Below are 24614 nucleotides of genomic sequence, written 5' to 3' on the forward strand. Positions count from 1 at the left end.
TGCTTCCTGTCTGTTTAATAGTCATTAGTGTTTCAACCCAACATGTTGACTGTGGAACTCCTGAATAAATAGAGGGAGGCGGGAGCTGAACCTTGGAGCGTAGGACGAGACTGTGACTAAGTGTGCAGCTCCGTGCATTCTCCTCATGAGCTTAATTGAATTCTGTCTCTGCATGGTTCCTTGTTTCCTGTCTTTTTAATAGATGTCATTAGTGTTTCAACCCAACATTGCCCCGGGAGATTTTCAGGAGGGGCACTAAAATCCGAGAATCTACCGGGAAAATGGGGAGGGTTGGCAGGTATGCATTAAACGTGTACTTTAAGGGTCAGGGGTTGGATATAAAACATATATAGGAAGAAGAAGACAAATAAAATTATATTTCATCTCTTTTAATCCACACTTCCAACAAACAACAGCTCTGCCATTCCCTCAACCAAAGCTGCTTTTCCAACACGGTGCCAACATGACTTCAGACAGCCGCTGGCACTCGGCAGGGGGCGGTTCAGAGGTTATTGGTCAAAAGTTCAGTTTCCTTTGTTCCGCCCCGGCAACGGGTGTGGAAAGACCACCTTGGTTTTAGTCTTCCTTGTCACATATGATACAAAAAATTGGAGCAGGTGCGTGGCTGACATGAGAGTATCTACTCCAAGACCACCGTGCCACCTGCTGCCTGCAATGCTGCTTGCAGCTTCTCTGCCTCATCTTTGGAAACATTGGCACGGATCTCCTGGGGAAGGGACTCCACTAGTTTCTTGGCCTGGTGTAGGACACAAAAAAAAGGTGCGGTTAGCGGACGTGTGCATTACATTAATAATAATAATAATAATAATATTTAAAGCTGCAAGCAGCGATGGACAGGACAGCTTTGGCTGCTGCCCCCGCGACCCAAGCCCATATAAGCGGTAGAAGATGGATGGATGGATGGATTATTACACAGAGAAAAAGTTGTATACACATGTCTTATACATCAGTCTCATAGTAATAACAGTTGTAAAGTGGCTTGGGCATTTTATAAGGATGCCATTTTGAGACTCTAATGCATGGTGAATGTAATGCAGTTGTTGTATTGAAGTGGGAATAGCAAACTTCCTGTTGATTCTAGTTGGGGGCGGTCAGTGTATGAAATATAGGTCACAGTGAGACCTACATTTAGCTTTTGGTTTCATGTGAGTATGACAGTCCTACAGTTTTGTCTGAGCAGAAAGCCACCATTTTGTGACAACAGCAGCAGTGCAATGGTTCTTTGCGGGCTCATAAAATCCAAACCGGGGTATTAATTAAAACTCTTTAACTTTTAATCAGAAGGGTTCAATCTCTCTTCTGTGCTTATTTGAAGCCAAACCGACAAATGGCCTCGGAGATAATGTTTGAAAAAATGCGAAGTTTTTTAGCCAACTTTTGTATTGAAGTGGGAATAGCAAACTTCCTGTTGATTTTGGGGGGTGTCAGTAGATTAAATATAGGTCTAACTGAGACCTACGTAGTGGTATTTGTTTCATGTTTCTACGACATTCCTACTGGAAGTTAAATAAATAATAATAATAATAAATGGGTTGCACTTGTATAGCGCTTTTCTACCTTCAAGGTACTCAAAGCACTTTGACACTACTTCCACATTCACCCATTCACACACACATTCACACACTGATGGAGGGAGCTGCCATGCAAGGCGCTAACCAGCACCCATCAGGAGCAAGGGTGAAGTGTCTTGCTCAGGACACAACGGACGTGACGAGGTTGGTACTAGGTGGGGATTGAACCAGGGACCCTCGGGTTAAGCACGGCCACTCTCTCACTGCGCCAAGACAGTTTTGTTTGTGTTTTCTTCCTAGGGGGGCGCTAGAGCGCAATTTTGAGTTTGGGGGTTTGGTTTTTTGATTAGATCGCAATTTTTGCCAGTCCTGATGTGTGTGTCAAATTTGGTGAGTTGTGAAGCATGTTAAGGGGGTCACATTACAGCTCAAAGAGACGGTGGTATAATAATAAAGAATAATAATAAAACCTTGGAAATTCAATAGGGTCCTCTTTCCCAAAGGGACATCGGTCCCTAATAATAATAATATTAATAATAATAATAGATTTTATTTGTAAAAAGCAAATATTGAGCAAATAACCTCAAAGTGCTACAGTGTATAAAAAAAAACATAATAAAAATAAAAACTACAACAGCCTAATAGCTAGAAGGCATATATCTAAAAAAAAAAAAAGGCTTTTTTTAAAAAGGGTTTTAAAGCATTTTCTAAAAAAGCGTCCGCAGTCTGTGGTGCCCTCATGTGGTCAGGGAGAGCGTTCCACAGACTGGGAGCGGTGGAGCAGAAAGCCTGGTTTCCCATTGTTCGTAGCTTTGTCCTCGGAGGTTGGAGGAGGTTAGCCTGGTGTCGGGTGGAGGATTTGGAGGTGAGTAGTTCTTTGAGGTAGAGGGGGGGCATTTCAATGGAGGCACTGGTGGGTTAGTAGGGAGACTTTGTATTCAATCCAGAGTGGAACAGGAAGCCAGTGAAGGCATTGGAGAATTGGTGTGATGTGGTGTTATGTCTGCACTCTCATCAGGATCCCAGCAGCATTATTCTGTATGTTGATGAAGTTCAGTTTCTCACCAGCAGAAGAAATAATCAGTGGCCAAAAATCCAATATTGCTTGGATTTTACTGAGGAGAAATTTCACAAGGAGAAAGTGTGGATGCTTGGGTTGTTTTGGTTCAAATCGCACAAAGGATAAAAGTTCAAATCCCTTCAAATAAAAGTTTCTTCAGATTTCCCTGAGAGGTCATTAAGAAGGGCAGAACAGGGCAGGATTTTACAAACCAAGAAGAAAAGCATGCAGCTCACACTCGGGCGAAGAATACAGTGATCACTTCATTAAATGTGTCTTTGACATACTTATAATCCTCAATATTTCCCATTTCAATATTATCTTGACAGTATTTGTATTTCTTAAACATGTTTGCTACGAGTGTTTTAAAAAGCACCAACTCTGTGAGTCTGAATAAAAGAAAGCAAATGTGAGCAAAATTAAAAGCTTTCAGCACGTACACTTGGAAGCATAACAACTAGAGATGTGGCTTTTTTGTCCATATCTGATATTGTTCAAGTCTTAATTACCAATACCGATATATAGAGTAGTGAAATGAACACATTATTATTAGGTCTGGGCAACGATTAAAAATGTTAATCGAAGTTAATCGCACTATTTCTCTGATTAATTGCGATTAACTGCATTGTATACGCAAAGCCCAATAATGAATTCAAAAGTAGTGTGTAGTGCACCTTTATTGGAATATTCTCCCACATGAACAAAAGCACCAAAACATTTGTTGTGCAAACACAATTTAAATCAGTCCTTGTTAAACAGTAGCAGTTAAATAGCATCCATCCATCCATTTTCTACCGCTTATTCCCTTTTGGGGTCGCGGGGGGCGCTGGCGCCTATCTCAGCTACAATCAGGCGGAAGGCGGGGTACACCCTGGACAAGTCGCCACCTCATCGCAGGGCCAACACAGATAGACAGACAACATTCACACACTAGGGCCAATTTAGTGTTGCCAATCAACCTATCCCCAGGTGCATGTCTTTGGAAGTGGGAGGAAGCCGGAGTACCCGGAGGGAACCCACGCATTCACGGGGAGAACATGCAAACTCCACACAGAAAGATCCCGAGCCTGGATTTGAACCCAGGACTGCAGGACCTTCGTATTGTGAGGCAGACGCACTAACCCCTCTGCCATAGCATATTTTATGACAATCAACTCCAAAAATGTAAATACAAACATTTAAGCTTATTGCCACTGCCAGGGTATTTAAGTTATCCTGTTTGTTATGGAAAATAAATATAATCTACATACAAATCTCTGAGCCACAATCATAACATCTGAACAGGCAATTTCTGAGGTAACAGCAGAAACATTTTTTTTATCAGGGATCTTATGTTTAAAAAACCTATATTATAGGTAGTGGGCTGTTTTAGGGGATTTTTGATCAAATTATCCGTAGTAGCAATATTAATAATGTTGTGTTTATTCTGCGTAGTGCACTTAAAATAATTATGACCATATCTAGGAATTGTTATGATGGGAATTTTCCGATTGTTTGCTTGGTGCTTTGATAAACTGAAGGCATCATATTCATGGTACTATATAGTGATGTTATGAGCCAGGGAATAAAAGAACTACCCTACCCAGCATGCAACAGGAGTGACGAGCATGTATAGGTTGTGTCGCCATGACGGCATCTTGTATGTTGTGATATGCACGCTCTGAAAGTAAACGTTAAGAAGTCAGCCAACACTCCTGGTCTGCATTATTCATAAATAGACAGACAACACATATACTCCGCTGCTTCACAGGCCGCTGGATGTAGCCGGCAAAGTATTCCCATGCTAGCTAGCCGCTCTAGCAAGCACGCCTCATTCAGTCCAGAACGGCCCGATCTATCCACATCCAGAATTGTCTGGCGGTCGTAAGTGATCCCGGAGTGACCACGCTGTAAGCCAGCCAGGACATTTGCAGAATTGTCCGGTATTTTTGCCAAATGTTCCATCTTTACCAAGTACATCCGGGAGATGCCATCTTGTTAAGAAAAGGCGTAAACAAAATAAAAGCATGTAAACAACATACGCAAATGTGCGATAAAATAATTGTCGGTGTTAATAGATTGATGAGTTAACTCGTAATTAACGCATTAATTTGCCCACCCCTAATTATTATGCCTCATTTTGTTGTGATGCCCCGCTGGATGCATTAAACAATGAAACAAGGTTTTCCAAAATAAATCAACTCAAGTTATGGAAAAAATGCCAACATGGCACTGCCATATTTAGGGTCCTTGGCCCATTGCAAAATGGCTCCACAGGAGTCCTTTGCAATGGGCCAAGGACCCTATTGAAACTGCTGTGTTTTATTATTATTCCGCACCTATGCGCTGTAATTTGACCCCCTTAACATGCTTCAAAACTCACCAAATTTGACACACACATCGGTATAGCAAACCTTCCCAAGTTATTAAGCAACCAAAAATTGCGCGCTAGCGCCCCCTAGGAAAAAAAACAACAACAGACTGCTCATAACTTCCGTTAGGAATGTCGTAGAGACATGAAACAAAAACTTCTATGTAGAACTGACTTAGACCTACAATTCATAATTTTACTTTCTCGGGCAAAAATCAACAAAAAGTTGGCAAAACCCCCTTCAATACAAAATGTTCGCAAAAAATGCTATTTTTGCCTCTTTGAACTGTAATTTGACCCCCTTAAAATACTTCAAAACTCACCAAACTTGGCACACGCATCAATCAGTACTGGCAGAAATTGGGATCTAATGAAAAAACTGAACCCGAAAATTAAAAAATGCGCTCTAGCGCAATTTTTTAATAAAACACAGCAAAAACTGCTCCCAGGAAGAAAACACAAACAAAACTGCTTGTAACTTCCAGTAGGAATGCCGGAAAGACATGAAACAAAAACTTCTATGTAGGTCTCACTTAGACCTACATTTAGATGATTGACATCCTTTGGCAAAAATCAACAGGAAGTTAAAAATTACCCCTTCAAAATAAAAGTTTTGTAAAAACCCGTCACCTTTTTCAAACGTAAACTCCGCCGAGTGAGTTTGTCGTTTCGGCTTCAAACTCGCACAGGAGAGAGATTGAACCCTTTTGATTAAAACCATCCAACAAAGTTTTGATTACTGCTCCGGTTTTGATTTTACGCGCCTTCAAAGAACCCCTGCGCAAAGTTTCCAAAAAAATGTCCTTTTTGCCTCTTTGAGCTGTAATTTGACCCCCTTAAAATGCTTCAAAGTGCAAGTTAAAGCTCTACTATACAAAACGAAAGCCATTTATCAACAACATCCAGAAACGCTGATCTGTAATTTGACCCCCTTAACATGCTTCAAAACTCACCATATTTTACACACACATCGGGACTGGCGAAAATTGCCATTTAATAAAAAAACCAAACCCTAAAAGTCAAAATTGCGCTTTAGCGCCCCCTAGGAAAAAACCCAGACAAAACTGCTTGTAACTTCTGTTAGGAATGTCGAAGAGACATGAAACAAAGACCTCTATGTAGGTCTGACTTAGACCAGGGCTTGGCAGCGGCCAAAGGCGGACCCGACCAACGCTGCTTGCAGCTTTAATTGTTATTGAAGTCACAAAGTGCATTTTTTGTTTGAACATGCCTCAAAACAGCAGCTTGGAATTTGGGACATGCTCTCCCTGAGAGAGCATGTGGAGGTTGAGATGGGCGGAGTTGGGGAGTAGCGGGGGGTGTATATTGTAGCGTCTCGGAAGACTTAGTGGTGCAAGGGGTTCTGGGTATTTGTTGTGTTTATGTTGTGTTATGGGGGCGGATGTTTGTCATTCTTGTTTGGTGTGGGTTCACAGTGTGGCGCATATTTGTAACAGTGTTGGCGTTGTTTATACGCCCACCCTTAGTGTGACCTGTATGGCTGTTGACCAAGTATGCGTTGCATTCACTTGTGTGTGTGTGAAAAGCAATAGTTTTTATGTGACTGGGTCGGCACGCAAAGGCAGTGCTTTTAAGGTTTATTGGTGCTCTGCACTTTTCCGTGAAATAATAATAATAATAATAGAATTTATTTGTAAAAAAAGCACTTTACGTTGAGCAAACAACCTCAAAATGCCACAGTGTAAAAAAATAGTAATATTAATAAAAAAAATACTAAAAATAAATCAAATATAAAACTAGAAACAGCCCAATAGCTAGAACCAGCTTGCATGTCTACAAAAAGGCTTTTTTAAGAAGATGAGTTTTTAAGCCTTTTTAAAAGCATCCACAGTCTGAGGTGCCCTCAGGTGGTCAGGGAGAGTGTTCCACCGACTGTAGACTGCCCTTTTTTGACTGTGCACGGCGGTGTTTGAAAAAGTCATACATTCTACTCTTTGAAACTGATACCAATAATTTCCGATATTACATTTTGAAGTATTTATCGGCCGATAATATTGTACCCCGCCTTCCGCCTGAATGCAGCTGAGATAGGCTCCAGCACCCCCCGCGACTCCAAAAGGGACAAGCAGTAGAAATATCGGCAGTCCGATATTATCGGACATCTCTACTTAATAGTATTTGTATTTCTTAAACACACGTTTGCTAAAAGTGTTTAGAAAAGCACCAACTCGGCGAGTCTACATAAAAGAAAGCAAATGTGAGCAAAAGCTAAAAGCTTCCAGCACGTACACTTAGAGACATAAAGAAAGTGTAAGCACACTAATGTATTATGTCCGTGACATAACAATGAGAGTATAAGCAGAGTAAAGTATAATCTCCATGGAAACAAAGACTTACCTGCACCAGATTCAAGCCTTGGATGCAGTTCTTCACCTCCTTTATGAGCTTGACTTTCTCAGCAGTGTTGACTTCAGTTAGCTTGACCGTGAAGTGAGTCTTCTCCTTCTTGATGGGGGCTTCTTCCCTCGTCTGCGGCCTGAGCAGCACACATTCACAATGAATGCAAGGGAGACCTCCACCAAGGCTGAGCAGCGATGGCAGATGCTTTCCTCAAGCTCAATGGCTAACGTGTCGACAGTTAAAATTGTCATCTAAAGACAAGTCAGGAAATATGCAAACTATGTAAGTCCTCCTAACTTTAACCAATGCTTGCATTTTGGTCAATCGCTGTCATTTTCACCAATCAAATAAATCTTTGAGTGGCGCTCTAAAACTGTCGAATTCAGTTCTTCTCCAGTAGTTGGGAGGCCCCTCTGGTGTGAGGAACATGCTTGAAAAGTTGTCCACTACAAAAACGTGCTCATTAATTCTGACTTCCTCATTTTGATTAAAAAAAAAAAGTTTTGTACTTTGAAGTGTTTTTATATTGTTCTCCTGTGTTGATGTTGCTGATCAATATGAATTCATTATTTGGGTTGCAAAATTGCGGGAATATTCAAAGTTGGAAACTTTCCATGGGGATTAATGGGAAATGAACGGGAATAAACCTTAACTGCAACATGCTAGCTCTTGCAATGTGATTAGTAGCTAAAACTACCTGATTTAACCTCTTCAGGCCCAAGCTGTTGGTTTACAAGCTTCTTTTATTTTTCTTTGCTATTTGGGCTTATTGGACCATAATTAAAATCAAAACTAACAATCATCTTTTATTTGAAGTACTTAGTCCATAAGTACAAACCCCGTTTCCATATGAGTTGGGAAATTGTGTTAGATGTAAATATAAACAGAATAGAATGATTTGCAAATCCTTTTCAAGCCATATTCAGTTGAAAATGCTACAAAGACAACATATTTGATGTTCAAACTCATAAACTTTATTTTTTTTGCAAATAATAATTAACTTGGAATTTCATGGCTGCAACATGTGCCAAAGTAGTTGGGAAAGGGCATGTTCACCACTGTGTTACATCACCTTTTCTTTTAACAACACTCAATAAACTTTTGGGAACTGAGGAAACAAATTTTTGAAGCTTTGAAAGTGGAATTCTTTCCCATTCTTGTTTTATGTTTCTTAAACTGGACTTTCAATCATGGTAGGAGGTAATAAAGGAAGATCTCCATCAAGATAGAGAGACTTTTAAAACTGAAGAAAGATAAGGAAGACTTCTATAAACAATTTATCGATGCTTTTGGTCAGAAAGAGCTGGCATGGACTTCATTTATAAGTAAAGGTAAGACCATTTTTCATTTATTTTTTATTTAGCTTTTATTTAACCAGGTAAAATCCTATTGAGATCAAAGATCTCTTTTCCAAGGGAGACCTGGCCAAGAGGGCAGCAGCGAGGTTACAGTAAACAACACATAAAACGTCACATTTACAACATTAAAACTTGCACACATGACACATACAGACAAGGTAGACTGCAATCCTTTCACAGAAGCTCTAAACTCATTTCATGTAACAAGGGTTTTAAGTTGAATATTCAATTGTAGGTTATTCCAAGCCTTCGGTGCTGAAAATATATTTTTTTTAAATTTAATGTGCTTTTCATGATGGTATCCTTACATTACACTCAAATTTTTACTGCATGCCTTTGGTAAGTGCCGGAATGACAAGAGGTTTTAAAATAATCAGTGCATGCTTAGTTTTACCGCATGCCTTTGGTAAGCGCACGATTGAGAGGAGGTTTTTAATTAATTAGCGCCCCGGCGGCAATTCAAGGAAATACGGTAGATTAAAGAAAGTGAATAATTTGTTTAGCTCTTGCTTACCTGAGCTCCATGAGCACCTGATGCAGCCATTGCTCCCATCGGCATCATCCCCACATCCTTAATATTCAGTGTTTTCTGCCATCAAAATAAACACAAAGCATGAGGAAGTGAACTGTAGAACAACACTCAGGTCCTCAACTAACATTCAAACAAGTGAACTGTAGAACAACACTCAGGTCCTCAACTAACATTCCAACAGGTCAGTGGTGGATGTCCTCTCTCACACAAGTAGCTAGCGAGGATGTGTCACTCTTCTTCTTTCCCCTCCAACATTGGAGTTCCACAGAATCCAAAACAGCGTTGGACTCTTTCCGTTTTCAAACCAATTAGGGCTGGCCGATATATGGAGTTTGTAAGATGTATCGATATAGATTATTAAACGTGATATGAATTAAGAAAATATTGTAATATTGATAGAGTTTATTTAACGTTAAAATGACCAAACACCGCTTATATAGCTCGGTTGGTAGAGTGGTCGTGCTGGCAACTTGAGGGTTCCAGGTTCAATTCCTGCTTCTGCCACCCTAGTGTCCTTGGGCAAGACACTTTACCCACCTGCTCCCAGTGCCACCCACACTGCTTTAAATGGAACTTACATATTGACTTTCACTATGTAAAAGCGCTTTGAGTCACTAGAGAAAAGCGCTATATAAATATAATTCATATTTGTTGTGTTCCTTGTTCTCCCCCGCTCCCTCTGATGGAATACTAAACCCCTCCCCTTCCTACTTCCAAGACCTGCTGGCACCTATTAGAACATCCGTGATTGGTTGGTTGTTTACTACGAGTCACCATTGGTTGAGATTAGTCCAATCAAGATAGGGCGGGTCAAGGAACCAGGAAGTGACATCACAACAGACGTCCCAAATGAGGAGGAGAGAGTGGGAGAAGAGAAGAAGAATGTTGAAGATGTATATATTAGAAAAACTAGTGGAAGATGGCAGAGGGATTCTCTTATTTAGATGTTTCTTTTAGTGATGTAGACCACGTCCAGGAAACCCACAATGTTGGCCACATTTGGACAAATGTATGATAAAACATTCATTTGACTTGTTTACCATGTCAGCACAAATCCAAACTGCTTTACAGTTGCCAAGCCGGGCATATTTCACACCACAAATATTGCCAAGAATGTATGCCAGCTGAGTTGAGTTTGAGTTTATTGGAACATGCATGCACACAACATGATACATCACACATGCATGAATACGACGTGATGCATCACACGCATCGCACATGCACGCATACGACGTGATGCGCCACACATGCATGCAGGCACGCAACATGCTGCATCGAACATGCATGCGCGCATGCAACGTGCTACATCACGCATGCATGCGCGCATACAACGTGCTACATCACGCATGCATGCACGCAACATGCTACATCACCCATGCATGCACGCATACAACATGATACATCACACATGCATGCACGCATACAACATGATACATCACACATGCACGCATACAACATGATGCATCACACATGCACGCATACAACATGATGCATCACACATGCACGCATACAACATGATGCATCACACATGCACGCATACAACATGATACATCACACATGCACGCATACAACATGATACATCACACATGCATGCACGCATACAACATGATGCATCACACATGCATGCACGCATACAACATGATACATCACACATGCACGCATACAACATGATGCATCACACATGCACGCATACAACATGATGCATCACACATGCACGCATACAACATGATACATCACACATGCATGCACGCATACAACATGATACATCACACATGCACGCATACAACATGATACATCACACATGCATGCACGCATACAACATGATGCATCACACATGCATGCACGCATACAACATGATACATCACACATGCATGCATACAACATGATACATCACACATGCACGCATACAACATGATACATCACACATGCACGCATACAACATGATACATCACACATGCATGCATACAACATGATACATCACACATGCATGCATACACCATGATACATCACACATGCACGCATACAACATGATACATCACACATGCACGCATACAACAAGATACATCACACGTGCATGCATACAACATGATACATCACACATGCATGCATACAACATGATACATCACACATGCACGCATACAACATGATACATCACACATGCATGCATACAACATGATACATCACACATGCACGCATACAACATGATACATCGCACATGCAGGCATACAACATGATGCATCACACATGCACGCATACAACATGATACATCACACATGCATGCATACAACATGATACATCACACATGCATGCATACAACATGATGCATCACACATGCACGCATACAACATGATACATCACACATGCACGCATACAACATGATACATCACACATGCACGCATACAACATGATACATCACACATGCATGCATACACCATGATACATCACACATGCATGCATACAACATGATACATCACACATGCATGCATACAACATGATACATCACACATGCATGCATACAACATGATACATCACACATGCACGCATACAACATGATACATCACACATGCATGCATACAACATGATACATCACACATGCATGCATACGACATGATACATCACACATGCACGCATACGACATGATACATCACACATGCATGCATACAACAAGATACATCACACATGCATGCATACAAAATGATACATCACACATGCATGCATACAACATGATACATCACACATGCATGCATACAACATGGTACATCACACATGCATGCATACAACATGATACATCACACATGCATGCATACAACATGATACATCACACATGCATGCATACAACATGATACATCACACATGCATGCATACAACATGATACATCACACATGCATGCATACAACATGATACATCACACATGCATGCATACAACATGATACATCACACATGCATGCATACAACATGATACATCACACATGCATGCATACAACATGATACATCACACATGCATGCATACAACATGATACATCACACATGCATGCATACAACATGATACATCACACATGCATGCATACATGATACATCACACATGCATGCATACAACATGATACATCACACGTGCATGTATACAACATGATACATCACACATGCATGTAAACAACATGATACATCACACATGCATGTAAACAACATGATATATCACAAAAGTACACTCATAGCTTGTTTTAAAATGTCTGACAATCTTGCACTTTGTTAGGAACTGACATGAATGTTTGTGCCACTGTTTCATAAATACACTTAGTTGTGATTTACTTCTCTGCATGAAAGTTTAAAAGTAGCATATATGAATGCAGTATGACTCCCTTTTTAGACCAGTTGATCTGCCGTTTCTTTTCTTTTTCTTCTATGTCCCACTCTCCCGTGTGGAGGGGGTCCGGTCCGATCCGGTGGCCATGTACTGCTTGCCTGTGTATCGGCTGGGGACATCTCTGCGCTGCTGATCCGCCTCCGCTTGGGATGGTTTCCTGCTGGCTCCGCTATGAACGGGACTCTCGCTGCTGTGTTGGATCCGCCTTGGACTGGACTCTCGCGACTGTGTTGGATCCATTATGGATTGAACTTTCACAGTATCATGTTAGACCCGCTCGACATCCATTGCTTTCCTCCTCTCCAAGGTTCTCATAGTCATCATTGTCACAGACGTCCCACTGGGTCATTATTGTCACCGATGTCCCACTGGGTGTGAGTTTTCCTTGCCCTTATGTGGGCCTACCGAGGATGTCGTAGTGGTTTGTGCAGCCCTTTGAGACACTAGTGATTTAGGGCTATATAAGTAAACATTGATTGATTGATGAAGAAGAATGTTTGAATGTAGACACATAGAATCATCATACTGCTGTCATTATATGCATCAAGTGTTCATTCAAGGCAAAATATCCACATATATATGCTGTATCGTCACATGGCCTAAAAATATCAATAGTAACAAAAGGCAATATCGCCCTGCCCTACTTAAGTATAGCCCAGACTTTCCAGCAAACAGTCAATCACCAAAAGGGCAAATATTCAGAGGACGTGGTCTCTTTTAAGAGAAGGCTCGCAGCAGCGTGAAGAAAGTGCGACCACAGCGAACGTTTTGGCACAGCAAAGGCACGCTGCAGCTAACTATTCGTTGGTGAGGTGGAGCTACAGAAGTAAACACGAGTATAGTCTTCAAAAACTACAGGAAAAGATGCTAGATTTGTGGCTAGACGCTTTTAATAAAAAGAAAAAGTAATTAAAAGTCTCTGGAAACTTGAAAAATTCCCAACAAAGTACATTGTACAATAATAACCAGCAACAATTGCAAAAATAGAGCAAAACGATATTGTGGAGGGGGGCGTGGTCTGCGGGCCTGCTGCGGAGCAGGGTGTGTAAGGACCGGCCTCGAAGCCAGCGGCAGGTGAGTAGATTGCCCAGCTGGGATTGTTATCTAATCACCTGTAGCCTTTATTAGCAGCAGCTGGGACGAGACACGTGGTTGGAGTTGGAGTTAGAGAGAAAGACACGCTGGAGAGCATAACGGAGAGCAAGAGAGACTAAGACTGAAAAGTAGAGTGCGGTTGCCGCAGAGTGGACTCAATAAAAACATTATTGTAAGCAGAATACCAGGGCTCTAATGCCAGTGTGTGGGGGTCAGGGGAACCCACGGCAGAGCACTGCCACAGATATATATATGCAAGTTATACAATGTTGTCATGAGGAGCGCGCCTCTAGCCACGCCCCCACAACCACAGGTACCTGGGCAGTCTGTGATACATACCTTGAGAAGATCATTCAGGTCCGAAACTTCTAGCAAGGTGAGGTTGGCAATGTCGTTTACCAGCTGCTGAATTTTGGGGGAGTACTCTTTGTGAGGGCCGTCGAAGGAAGGAGCGGCCAGAGTGCTGTTGCTTTTGAGGAGTGGAAGTGCACACCTGTGTTGGTGAAGAAGAGTCCTGGGGGGGAAAGAAACATGACTTGGTTGGTGTGAGGCCACAATCACTATCACTACAAGCACAGCTGAGTCCTGGCTCAATGAGCGTCATGGAGTCCCGGCTCAATGAGCGTCATGGAGTCCTGGCTCAATGAGCGTCATGGAGTCCTGGCTCAATGAGCATCATGGAGTCCTGGCTCAATGAGCGTCAAGGAGTCCCGGCTCAATGAGCGTCACGGAGTCCCGGCTCAATGAGCGTCACGGAGTCCCGGCTCAATGAGCGTCACGGAGTCCCGGCTCAATGAGCGTCACGGAGTCCCGGCTCAATGAGCGTCACGGAGTCCCGGCTCAATGAGCGTCACGGAGTCCCGGCTCAATGAGCGTCACGGAGTCCCGGCTCAATGAGCGTCACGGAGTCCCGGCTCAATGAGCGTCACGGAGTCCCGGCTCAATGAGCGTCACGGAGTCCCGGCTCAATGAGCGTCACGGAGTCCCGGCTCAATGAGCGTCACGGAGTCCCGGCTCAATGAGCGTCACGGAGTCCCGGCTCAATGAGCGTCACGGAGTCCCGGCTCAATGAGCGTCACGGAGTCCCGGCTCAATGAGCGTCACGGAGTCCCGGCTCAATGAGCGTCACGGAGTCCCGGCTCAATGAGCGTCACGGAGTCCCGGCTCAATGAGCGTCACGGAGTCCCGGCTCAATGAGCGTCACGGAGTCCCGGCTCAATGAGCGTCACGGAGTCCCGGCTCAATGAGCGTCACGGAGTCCCGGCTCAATGAGCGTCACGGAGTCCCGGCTCAATGAGCGTCACGGAGTCCCGGCTCAATGAGCGTCACGGAGTCCCGGCTCAATGAGCGTCACGGAGTCCCGGCTCAATGAGCGTCACGGAGTCCCGGCTCAATGAGCGTCACGGAGTCCCGGCTCAATGAGCGTCACGGAGTCCCGGCTCAATGAGCGTCACGGAGTCCCGGCTCAATGAGCGTCACGGAGTCCCGGCTCAATGACCGTCACGGAGTCCCGGCTCAATGAGCGTCACGGAGTCCCGGCTCAATGAGCGTCACGGAGTCCCGGCTCAATGACCGTCACGGAGTCCCGGCTCAATGAGCGTCAAGGAGTCCCGGCTCAATGAGCGTCACGGAGTCCCGGCTCAATGAGCGTCACGGAGTCCCGGCTCAATGAGCGTCACGGAGTCCCGGCTCAATGAGCGTCACGGAGTCCCGGCTCAATGAGCGTCACGGAGTCCCGGCTCAATGAGCGTCACGGAGTCCCGGCTCAATGAGCGTCACGGAGTCCCGGCTCAATGAGCGTCACGGAGTCCCGGCTCAATGAGCGTCACGGAGTCCCGGCTCAATGAGCGTCACGGAGTCCCGGCTCAATGAGCGTCACGGAGTCCCGGCTCAATGAGCGTCACGGAGTCCCGGCTCAATGAGCGTCACGGAGTCCCGGCTCAATGAGCGTCACGGAGTCCCGGCTCAATGAGCGTCACGGAGTCCCGGCTCAATGAGCGTCACGGAGTCCCGGCTCAATGAGCGTCACGGAGTCCCGGCTCAATGAGCGTCACGGAGTCCCGGCTCAATGAGCGTCACGGAGTCCCGGCTCAATGAGCGTCACGGAGTCCCGGCTCAATGAGCGTCACGGAGTCCCGGCTCAATGAGCGTCACGGAGTCCCGGCTCAATGAGCGTCACGGAGTCCCGGCTCAATGAGCGTCACGGAGTCCTGGCTCAATGAGCGTCATGGACTCCCGGCTCAATGAGCGTCATGGAGTCCTGGCTCAATGAGCGTCATGGACTCCCGGCTCAATGAGCGTCATGGACTCCCGGCTCAATGAGCATCATGGAGTCCTGGCTCAATGAGCGTCATGGAGTCCTGGCTCAATGAGCGTCACGGAGTCCTGGCTCAATGAGCATCATGGAGTCCTGGCTCAATGAGCGTCATGGAGTCCTGGCTCAATGAGCGTCATGGACTCCTGGCTCAATGAGCGTCATGGAGTCCTGGCTCAATGAGCGTCATGGAGTCCTGGCTCAATGAGCTTCATGGAGTCCTGGCTCAATGAGCATCATGGAGTCCTGGCTCAATGAGCGTCATGGACTCCTGGCTCAATGAGCATCATGGAGTCCTGGCTCAATGAGCGTCATGGACTCCTGGCTCAATGAGCATCATGGAGTCCTGGCTCAATGAGCGTCATGGACTCCTGGCTCAATGAGCATCATGGAGTCCTGGCTCAATGAGCATCATGGAGTCCTGGCTCAATGAGCATGCATCAGACACTTGGGTCTCCCTGGACGACAGGCGTCAAACTCACGGCCTGCCGGACACATCATTTTCAAAGCCTGGGAATAATATGCAAGGGCGTAGAATTGTGTAGGGACGCTAGGGACACGTCCCTACCAATATCCAGCCGCTACTGTGTAGTCACTATCAATACAAGCGCTGCCCGTAATGTTTAGTCAATGATTATGGCACAGAAAGGGTTAAATGTCGGTCTCTGCTAGAAGTCCCGCCTCTAACCTAAATATCGCTCCTTGATTGGTTGCCGATTTCATGCTAACTTACGTGTGATTGGCTGTCCCCGCTGTCACTCCTTCTGCTTGTAAAAGCTAGCTTACATGCTAGTTGCTAGCGAGCGGACGAGAGGCAGGTCAACTGTCAGTGTAAGTTGTAACTTGTAAGTAAGTGTAAGTTGTAAGTAAGTGAAAGTTGTCAACATGTTCGGCATTTGTTGTTCCTGGCACACGCTAGCTAGATGGATTTTAATATCAGTGCTGTGCTTGACATTGTGTTTGTGTCTGTTTGCGTGCGTGTGTGCTGTAGGTTTTAAAGGATGTCAATGAAAAGAAAACTGGATATAAGAGACTTCTTTAGGAGTCAAACTGTAAGTTACTTCAAGGGTGTATAGAGGCTCAAAAATATTGAATAATTCAACAATATATCACTCCAGTCACGCCCCTCAGAGTGCTATAATGAGCATATATACCATGGACTGGAGTGATATATTGCGTTTATAAAACGGTTACCAATAAAGGCATTATAAAATAGGAATACTCAATCAATGTAATGTAGTTTTATTCAACCAGAAATACATATTATCCAATAAAATAGCCTCACTGTGGAAAAGAACAGTCCCAACTATCCAGACGTTAGCTCCAAATTAGCACTGCATCTCGTCTTTTCCTCCGCTTTTTGTCAGGTGAAAGTCAATGCTCAGTCCCCTTTACTATTGTTAACCCTCCCCGGAGGTGAAAGTTAACCTTAAACATGTGAATTCAACTACTTTAGTCCGTTTTTTAACATCGTAAAAACATCAGCTGTCTTTTACTACGGACTGCAGCAGTCCGTCGTCATGGATACATGACAACAACTTCCATTCATAGCAGTCATGCGTGCCTGAGGCGGAGTGATATCCTACGCTGTGTAAAGGCTTTAGAATATTTAAACCACGGTTAACAGCCAATCAGATCACTGGATTTCACTTTTCCGTTTTAGTTTTAAAATTATTTTTTAGTTTCATGTATTTGTGTAGAAGTGAGCAACGGTTTGAAAATACCAATTAACAAAACTTTGTGGTGGAAATACAATAAAACCTCCCTATATTATCATTTTTAAGGAGACTTAAAACATGGCTTAGAACCACCATGACACAAGTAAGACTGAACAATCTTGCTGTGTGTGACATGTCCATCAGGGAAAACTGGACAATACAGTCCTGAGAGAAATCTGCCAGCAGTTCATTTCTGTTACAGACGGGCGGAGGCATGTTTTTGGCTCTTTCAAGTAGGAACAACCAGTGGACACTAATCTGCTTGTATTTGAGTATTAGTGACAAACATATTTACAGTACAAAAGCAGCAATAGAAAGAAGTAGATGAAGGAAAAAAATGTGCGTGATTTAAACACAAGTTGGGGAAAAGATTATTACAGTAATTTATGTTCATTTACAATGTTGTATTGCATGAATGTATTTCTGATGTTGTTGATGGACAGTAGGCTATGTTGATTGACAGTATGATGCACAGTTGTTGATGGACAGTAGACTATGTTGATTGACAGTATGATGCACAGTTGTTGATGGACAGTAGGCTATGTTGATTGACAGTATGATGCACACTTGTTGATGGACAGTAGGCTATGTTGATTGACAGTATGATGCACACTTGTTGATGGACAGTAGGCTATGTTGATTGACAGTATGATGCACACTTGTTGATGGACAGTAGGCTATGTTGATTGACAGTATGATGCACACTTGTTGATGGACAGTAGGCTATGTTGATTGACAGTATGATGCACACTTGTTGATGGACAGTAGGCTATGTTGATTGACAGTATGATGCACACTTGTTGATGGACAGTAGACTATGTTGATTGACAGTATGATGCACACTTGCACTACAACCCTACACTAAAGAGGAAAGATGAGAACTCTTCCAAGTTGTCTCCTTTGCTTTCATTTTAGTTGCTTTACCTATATAACATCTGCATGACGTGAAATTATGATTGCTAACATAAAAAAAATAAATAAATAAATTAACTTTCAGAGAGCTGCCTTGGAGCACTTTTGTGTCTCCACCAATCTCAAACTCAAACCTACTCCCTTGATTATATGCATCAATGAAGTACTTCACCTTTTTTTAATGTTGACGGGGGAAAAAAGAAATGTATTGCATTAAATTATATATATTTTAAATGTTATCTAATATTGCAACAGATATTATATTATCATACATTTGAAACATTCTGGGGATAACATAAGTAAATATCTACTTAGCCATATGATTTCAAATCAAGTTGACATGTTTTTTTTTTTGTTTTTTTTTTTTTCAAAACAGCTGTGTCTTCAGAATCCTACTGTAAGAAAAAAGCTGTGGTAACAATGTTACATTTACAGTAATAAAGTGAAAACAGCAGCAACCATGTTTTCCATGCAAAAAACTGGCAGCTCAATTACCAGAATTCTACAGTAAAATAGAGTGTGACCATCCATCCATCCATTTTCTACCGCTTATTCCCTTTCGGGGTCGCGGGGGGCGCTGGCGCCTATCTCAGCTACAATCGGGCGGAAGGCGGGGTACACCCTGGACAAGTTGCCACCTCATCACAGGGCCAGTCCTGCAGTCCTGGGTTCAATTCCAGGCTGAGGATCTTTCTGTGTGGAGTTTGCATGTTCTCCCCGTGACTGCGTGGGTTCCCTCCGGGTACTGCGGCTTCCTCCCACCCCCAAAGACATGCACCTGGGGATAGGCTCCTCCCACCTCCAAAGACATGCACCTGGGGATAGGCTCCTCCCACCTACAAAGACATGCACCTGGGGATAGGTTGATTGGCAACACTAAATTGGCCCTAGTGTGTGAATGTGAGTGTGAATGTTGTCTGTCCATCTATCTCAGCTACAATCGGGCGGAAGGCGGGGTACACTCTGGACAAGTCGCCAGCTCATCGCAGGGCAGACACAGATAGACAGACAACATATTACAGTAAATGTTATGCTAAAATTCTGCCAATTTTGAAACCGCAAAATCCACAGATTTGTTTTACTAATCAAATGCATAGGTAATGGTGTGACGACATCATCCTTACACATAGGGGTGTAACGGTACGTGTATTTGTATTGAACTGTTTCGGTACAGGGGTCTCGGTTTGGTCGGAGGTGTACCGAACGAGTTTCCACACGGACATATTCAGTAGCAAACCGCACGTTGTGTAAACAATGCACACAACTTGTACGGAAATTGTACTGAACTGTGCAATCTACTAATAAAAGTTTCAATCAATCAATCACAACATACGGCCTGCTAGCAGCGACCGGACTACAATATACTGACCATACCTCCTCTTTTCAGCGGATATGTCCTCCTTTGCAGGGCTGTCCGGGTGGAGTTTTTTAAATGCGTCAAATGTCCAGCATTTTAAGTTAGGGTTGCGTGTATTTTCAATGTACGTCCGGAGTTAAGAAGGGGTTAAAAACAAAACATATTGTGCACGCACAGCATTTGTGAGGGAGGGGCAGAGACAAAGAGAGCGAGAGAATTATGATAAACGCGCATGCGTCGCCAGGCTTTTTTACCCATATATTTATCAGATTTTATTTTTTATTATCTATAGTAGGTGTGTCAAAAGTGTGCCCCGGAGGCCATTTGCGGTCCACAGCTAATGTTTTAAAGCAGGGGTAGGGAACCTATGGCTCTCAAGCCAAATGTGGCTCTTTTGATGACTGCATCTGGCTCTCAGATAAATCTTAGCTGACATTGCTTAACACGATAAGTAATGAATAATTCTGCTGGTAATCACAGTGTCAAAAATAACGTTCAAAATATAAAACATTCTCATGCATTTTCATCTATCCATCCGGTTTCTACCGCACCTGTTCAAGAAGTCGCATTAATGGTAAGAAGTATTTTATTTATTGTTGGTGAGCCTCAGAATAACAATGTTATTAAAAAGAATAAGATACTTATTAAACTCTAAAAATGTTGGTCTTTCTTAAAAATGCACGCGTATAGTTGTATTCAGTGTTTAAAAAAAAATAAAAAAAATAACATGGCTCTCACGGAAATACTTTTAAAAATATTTGGCTTGTATGGCTCTCTCAGCCAAAAAGGTTCCCAACCCCTGTTTTAAAGACTCACGGCACATTCTAAAAAATACTATTAAAATAAACAAAAACATAACAAAAGTGAAATAAAAAAAGCTTGAAGGTTAAATGTAATTTATAAAAAGTTGCAATGTTGACTAATAAAACATCCATCCATCATCCATCATCTTCCGCTTATCCGAGGTCGGGTCGCGGGGGCAACAGCCTAAGCAGGGAAACCCAGACTTCCCTCTCCCCAGCCACTTCGTCTAGCTCTTCCCGGGGGATCCCGAGGCATTCCCAGGCCAGCCGGGAGACATAGTCTTCCCAACGTGTCCTGGGTCTTCCCCGTGGCCTCCTACCGGCTGGACGTGCCCTAAACACCTCCCTAGGGAGGCGTTCAGGTGGCATCCTGACCAGATGCCCGAACCACCTCATCTGGCTCCTCTCCATGTGAAGGAGCAGCGGCTTTACTTTGAGTTCCTCCCGGATGGCAGAGCTTCTCACCCTATCTCTAAGGGAGGGACCCAAACTCATTTGGGCCGCTTGTACCCGTGATCTTATCCTTTCGGTCATGACCCAAAGCTCAAGACCATAGGTGAGGATGGGAACGTAGATCGACCGGTAAATTGAGAGCTTTACCTTCCGGCTCAGCTCCTTCTTCACCACAACAGATCGGTACAGCGTCCGCATTACTGAAGACGCCGCACCGATCCGCCTGTCCATCTCACCATCCACTCTTCCCTCACTCGTGAACAAGACTCCTAGGTACTTGAACTCCTCCACTTGGGGCAGGGTCTCCTCCCCAACCCGGAGATGGCATTCCACCCTTTTCCGGGCGAGAACCATGGACTCGGAGTTGGAGGTGCTGATTCTCATTCCGGTCGCTTCACACTCGGCTGCGAACCGATCCAGTGAGAGCTGAAGATCCCGGCCAGATGAAGCCATCAGGACCACATCATCTGCAAAAAGCAGAGACCTAATCCTGCGGCCACCAAACTGGAACCCCTCAACGCCTTGACTGCGCCTAGAAATTCTGTCCATAAAAGTTATGAACAGAATGGGTGACAAAGGACAGCCTTGGCGGAGTCCAACCCTCACTGGAAATGTGTCCGACTTACTGCCGGCAATGCGGACCAAGTTCTGACACTGATCATACAGGGAGCGGACCACCACAATAAGACATTCCGATACCCCATACTCTCTGAGCACTCCCCACAGGACTTCCCGAGGGACACGGTCCAATGCCTTCTCCAAGTCCACAAAGCACATGTAGACTGGTTGGGCAAACTCCCATGCACCCTCAAGAACCCTGCCGAGAGTATAGAGCTGGTCCACAGTTCCACCACCAGGACGAAAACCACACTGTTCCTCCTGAATCCGAGGTTGGACTATCCGACGTAGCCTCCTCTCCAGTACACCTGAATAAACCTTACCGGGAAGGCTGAGGAGTGTGATCCCACGATAGTTGGAACACACCCTCCGGTCCCCCTTCTTAAAGAGAGGGACCACCACCCCGGTCTGCCAATCCAGAGGTACCGCCCCCGATGTCCACGCGATGCTGCAAAGTCTTGTCAACCAAGACAGCCCCACAGCATCCAGAGCCTTAAGGAACTCCGGGCGGATCTCATCCACCCCTGGCAGTGGCAATAAGCTTAAATGTTTGTATTTACATTTTTGGAGTTGATTTTCATAAAATATGCTAGTTAACTGCTACTGTTTAACAAGGACTGATTTAAATTGTGTTTGCACAACAAATGTTTTGGCGCTTTTGTTCATGTGGGAGAATATTCCAATAAAGGTGCACTACACACTACTTTTGAATTCATTTCTGGGCTTTGCGTATACAATGCAGTTAATCACGATTAATCAGAGAAATAGTGCGATTAATTTCGATTAAAATTTTTAATCGTTGCCCAGCCCTAGAAAATACACGGCAGGCCAGAGTTTGACACCCATGTTCCAGGGACTACCTGGCAGACACATTGATCCCGGCATGGTACAAGAAGAATCGGAATCGAGAATTGTCAGGAATCAAAATAAAGAATCGGAATCGTTTGAATTCAAACGATACCCAAACCCTAATTTTTCAGACCAATGAGGTTAAGTTGCATAAGGACACACTAGCGTGCCGCGGCACAGTGGTTGACAAACACTGCCTTATCGGGGTGATGGAGCCTACTTTTAAACGCACCATTTCAAATAAGATGATTTCAAATAAGATGATTCCTGAAGACTAATGCCCTTGACTGCCAGCACGGAATAAGTAGTTTGAATGACAGTAAACAGGGTGCAGGTGATGTCACCTGACCTAGCTGCTGAACACAGTCACGGTGTCTAACTAACACTAGACTAAATATTTGTCCTACAATGTGAGGAAAGTAGATTAAAGAGTACAATGTTGCTCTATAAAGGCCGAACACAAGCGTCAGACGCCGGCTGTCTGCCCTTGACTGTGTCGGCGGGATGCTGAGCTGCTTACTTACCGCTGGATGTGAGCCGCGGCCCGCAATGTCCTCCGGATACAGAACATGCTGGCTGGGTGCTGAAGTGTGGAAGGAGAAAGGAGGTTGGCGACGAGAGGCCGAGCTCAGACTTTTCTTCTGGCAGGAGACTCCGCTTCACAGAAGGCACATGGCGTCCTTACTCAAGCTGACCTACCCGGCGTGCACCGCGCCAGCTACGGTGGCCCACGCAGAACATGTTGACGTCATTGTTGCGCTTTCATCACATCGCGTAGTAAAATGTTGAATTTAGAGTTGCCAATAATAAGTAGTTTAAAGTACACTTATATGGCACAAAATGTGAGGCTTCCTGGCACTTCCACCACGTCTTTTATTAGTAGATTGCACAGTACAGTACATATTCCGTACAATTGAGCACTAAATGGTAACACCCCAATAAGTATTTCAACTTGTTTAAGTCGGGGTCCACGTTAATCAATTCATGGTAAACATCTCCTTGGCCATTTGGGCAAGATACTTCACACATTGTTTCATTCTAGTCCAGGATCGGCAACCCGCGGTTTTTTCAAAAATATATGAAAAATGGAAATTATGGAAGAAAACCCATATTTTTTGTTTTAATTTGGTTTCTGAAGGAGGAAAACATGACACAAAGCTCCCTAATTGTCATAAAGCACACTGTTTGTATTAAACATGCTTCACTGATTGGAGTATTTGGCGAGCGCCGTTTTGTCCTACTCATTTTGGCGGTCCTTGAACTCACCCTAGTTTGTTTACATGTATAACTTTCTCCGACTTTCTAAGACGTGTTTTATGCCACTTCTTTTTCTGTCTCATTTTGTCCACCAAACTTTTAATGTTGTGCCTGAATGCACGAAGGTGAGTTTTGATGATGTTATTGACTTGTGTGGAGTGCTAATCAGGGCTTCACGGTGGCAGAGGGGTTAGTGCGTCTGCCTCACAATACGAAGGTCCTGCAGTCCTGGGTTCAAATCCAGGCTCGGGATCTTTCTGTGTGGAGTTTGCATGTTCTCCCCGTGAATGCGTGGGTTCCCTCCGGGTACTCCGGCTTCCTCCCACTTCCAAAGACATGCACCTGGGGATAGGCCCCTCCCACCTCCAAAGACATGCACCTGGGGATAGGTTGATTGGCAACACTAAATGGTCCCTAGTGTGTGAATGTTGTCTGTCTATCTGTGTTGGCCCTGCGATGAGGTGGCGACTCGTCCAGGGTGTACACCGCCTTCCGCCCGATTGTAGCTGAGATAGGCGTCAGCGCCCCCCGCGACCCCGAAAGGGAATAAGCGGTAAAAATGGATGGATGGATGGAGTGCTAATCAGACATATTTGGTCACTGCAAGCTAATCGATGCTAACATGCTATTTAGGCTAGCTATATGTACATATTGCATCATTATGTCTCATTCGTAACTATATTT

At 44.1% G+C, this 24614-nt stretch overlaps 1 protein-coding gene across 1 annotated transcript; it reads right to left on the minus strand.

The window, feature by feature from the left end:
• Positions 1–373: 373 nt before the first annotated feature.
• mrpl12 (mitochondrial ribosomal protein L12) lies at positions 374–23400 on the minus strand. Its single transcript, XM_061884650.1, has 5 exons — positions 23198–23400; positions 13989–14163; positions 9176–9250; positions 7301–7432; positions 374–757 (listed from the first exon to the last, which is right to left on the minus strand). The coding sequence occupies exons 1-5, from the start codon at positions 23242–23244 to the stop codon at positions 641–643; spliced, it is 546 nt and encodes a 181-aa protein (XP_061740634.1). The 5' UTR covers positions 23245–23400; the 3' UTR covers positions 374–640.
• Between the last annotated feature and the right edge of the window lie 1214 nt (positions 23401–24614).

Source organism: Nerophis ophidion, linkage group LG23, assembly GCF_033978795.1.
Source record: "Nerophis ophidion isolate RoL-2023_Sa linkage group LG23, RoL_Noph_v1.0, whole genome shotgun sequence".
NCBI lineage: Eukaryota > Metazoa > Chordata > Actinopteri > Syngnathiformes > Syngnathidae > Nerophis > Nerophis ophidion.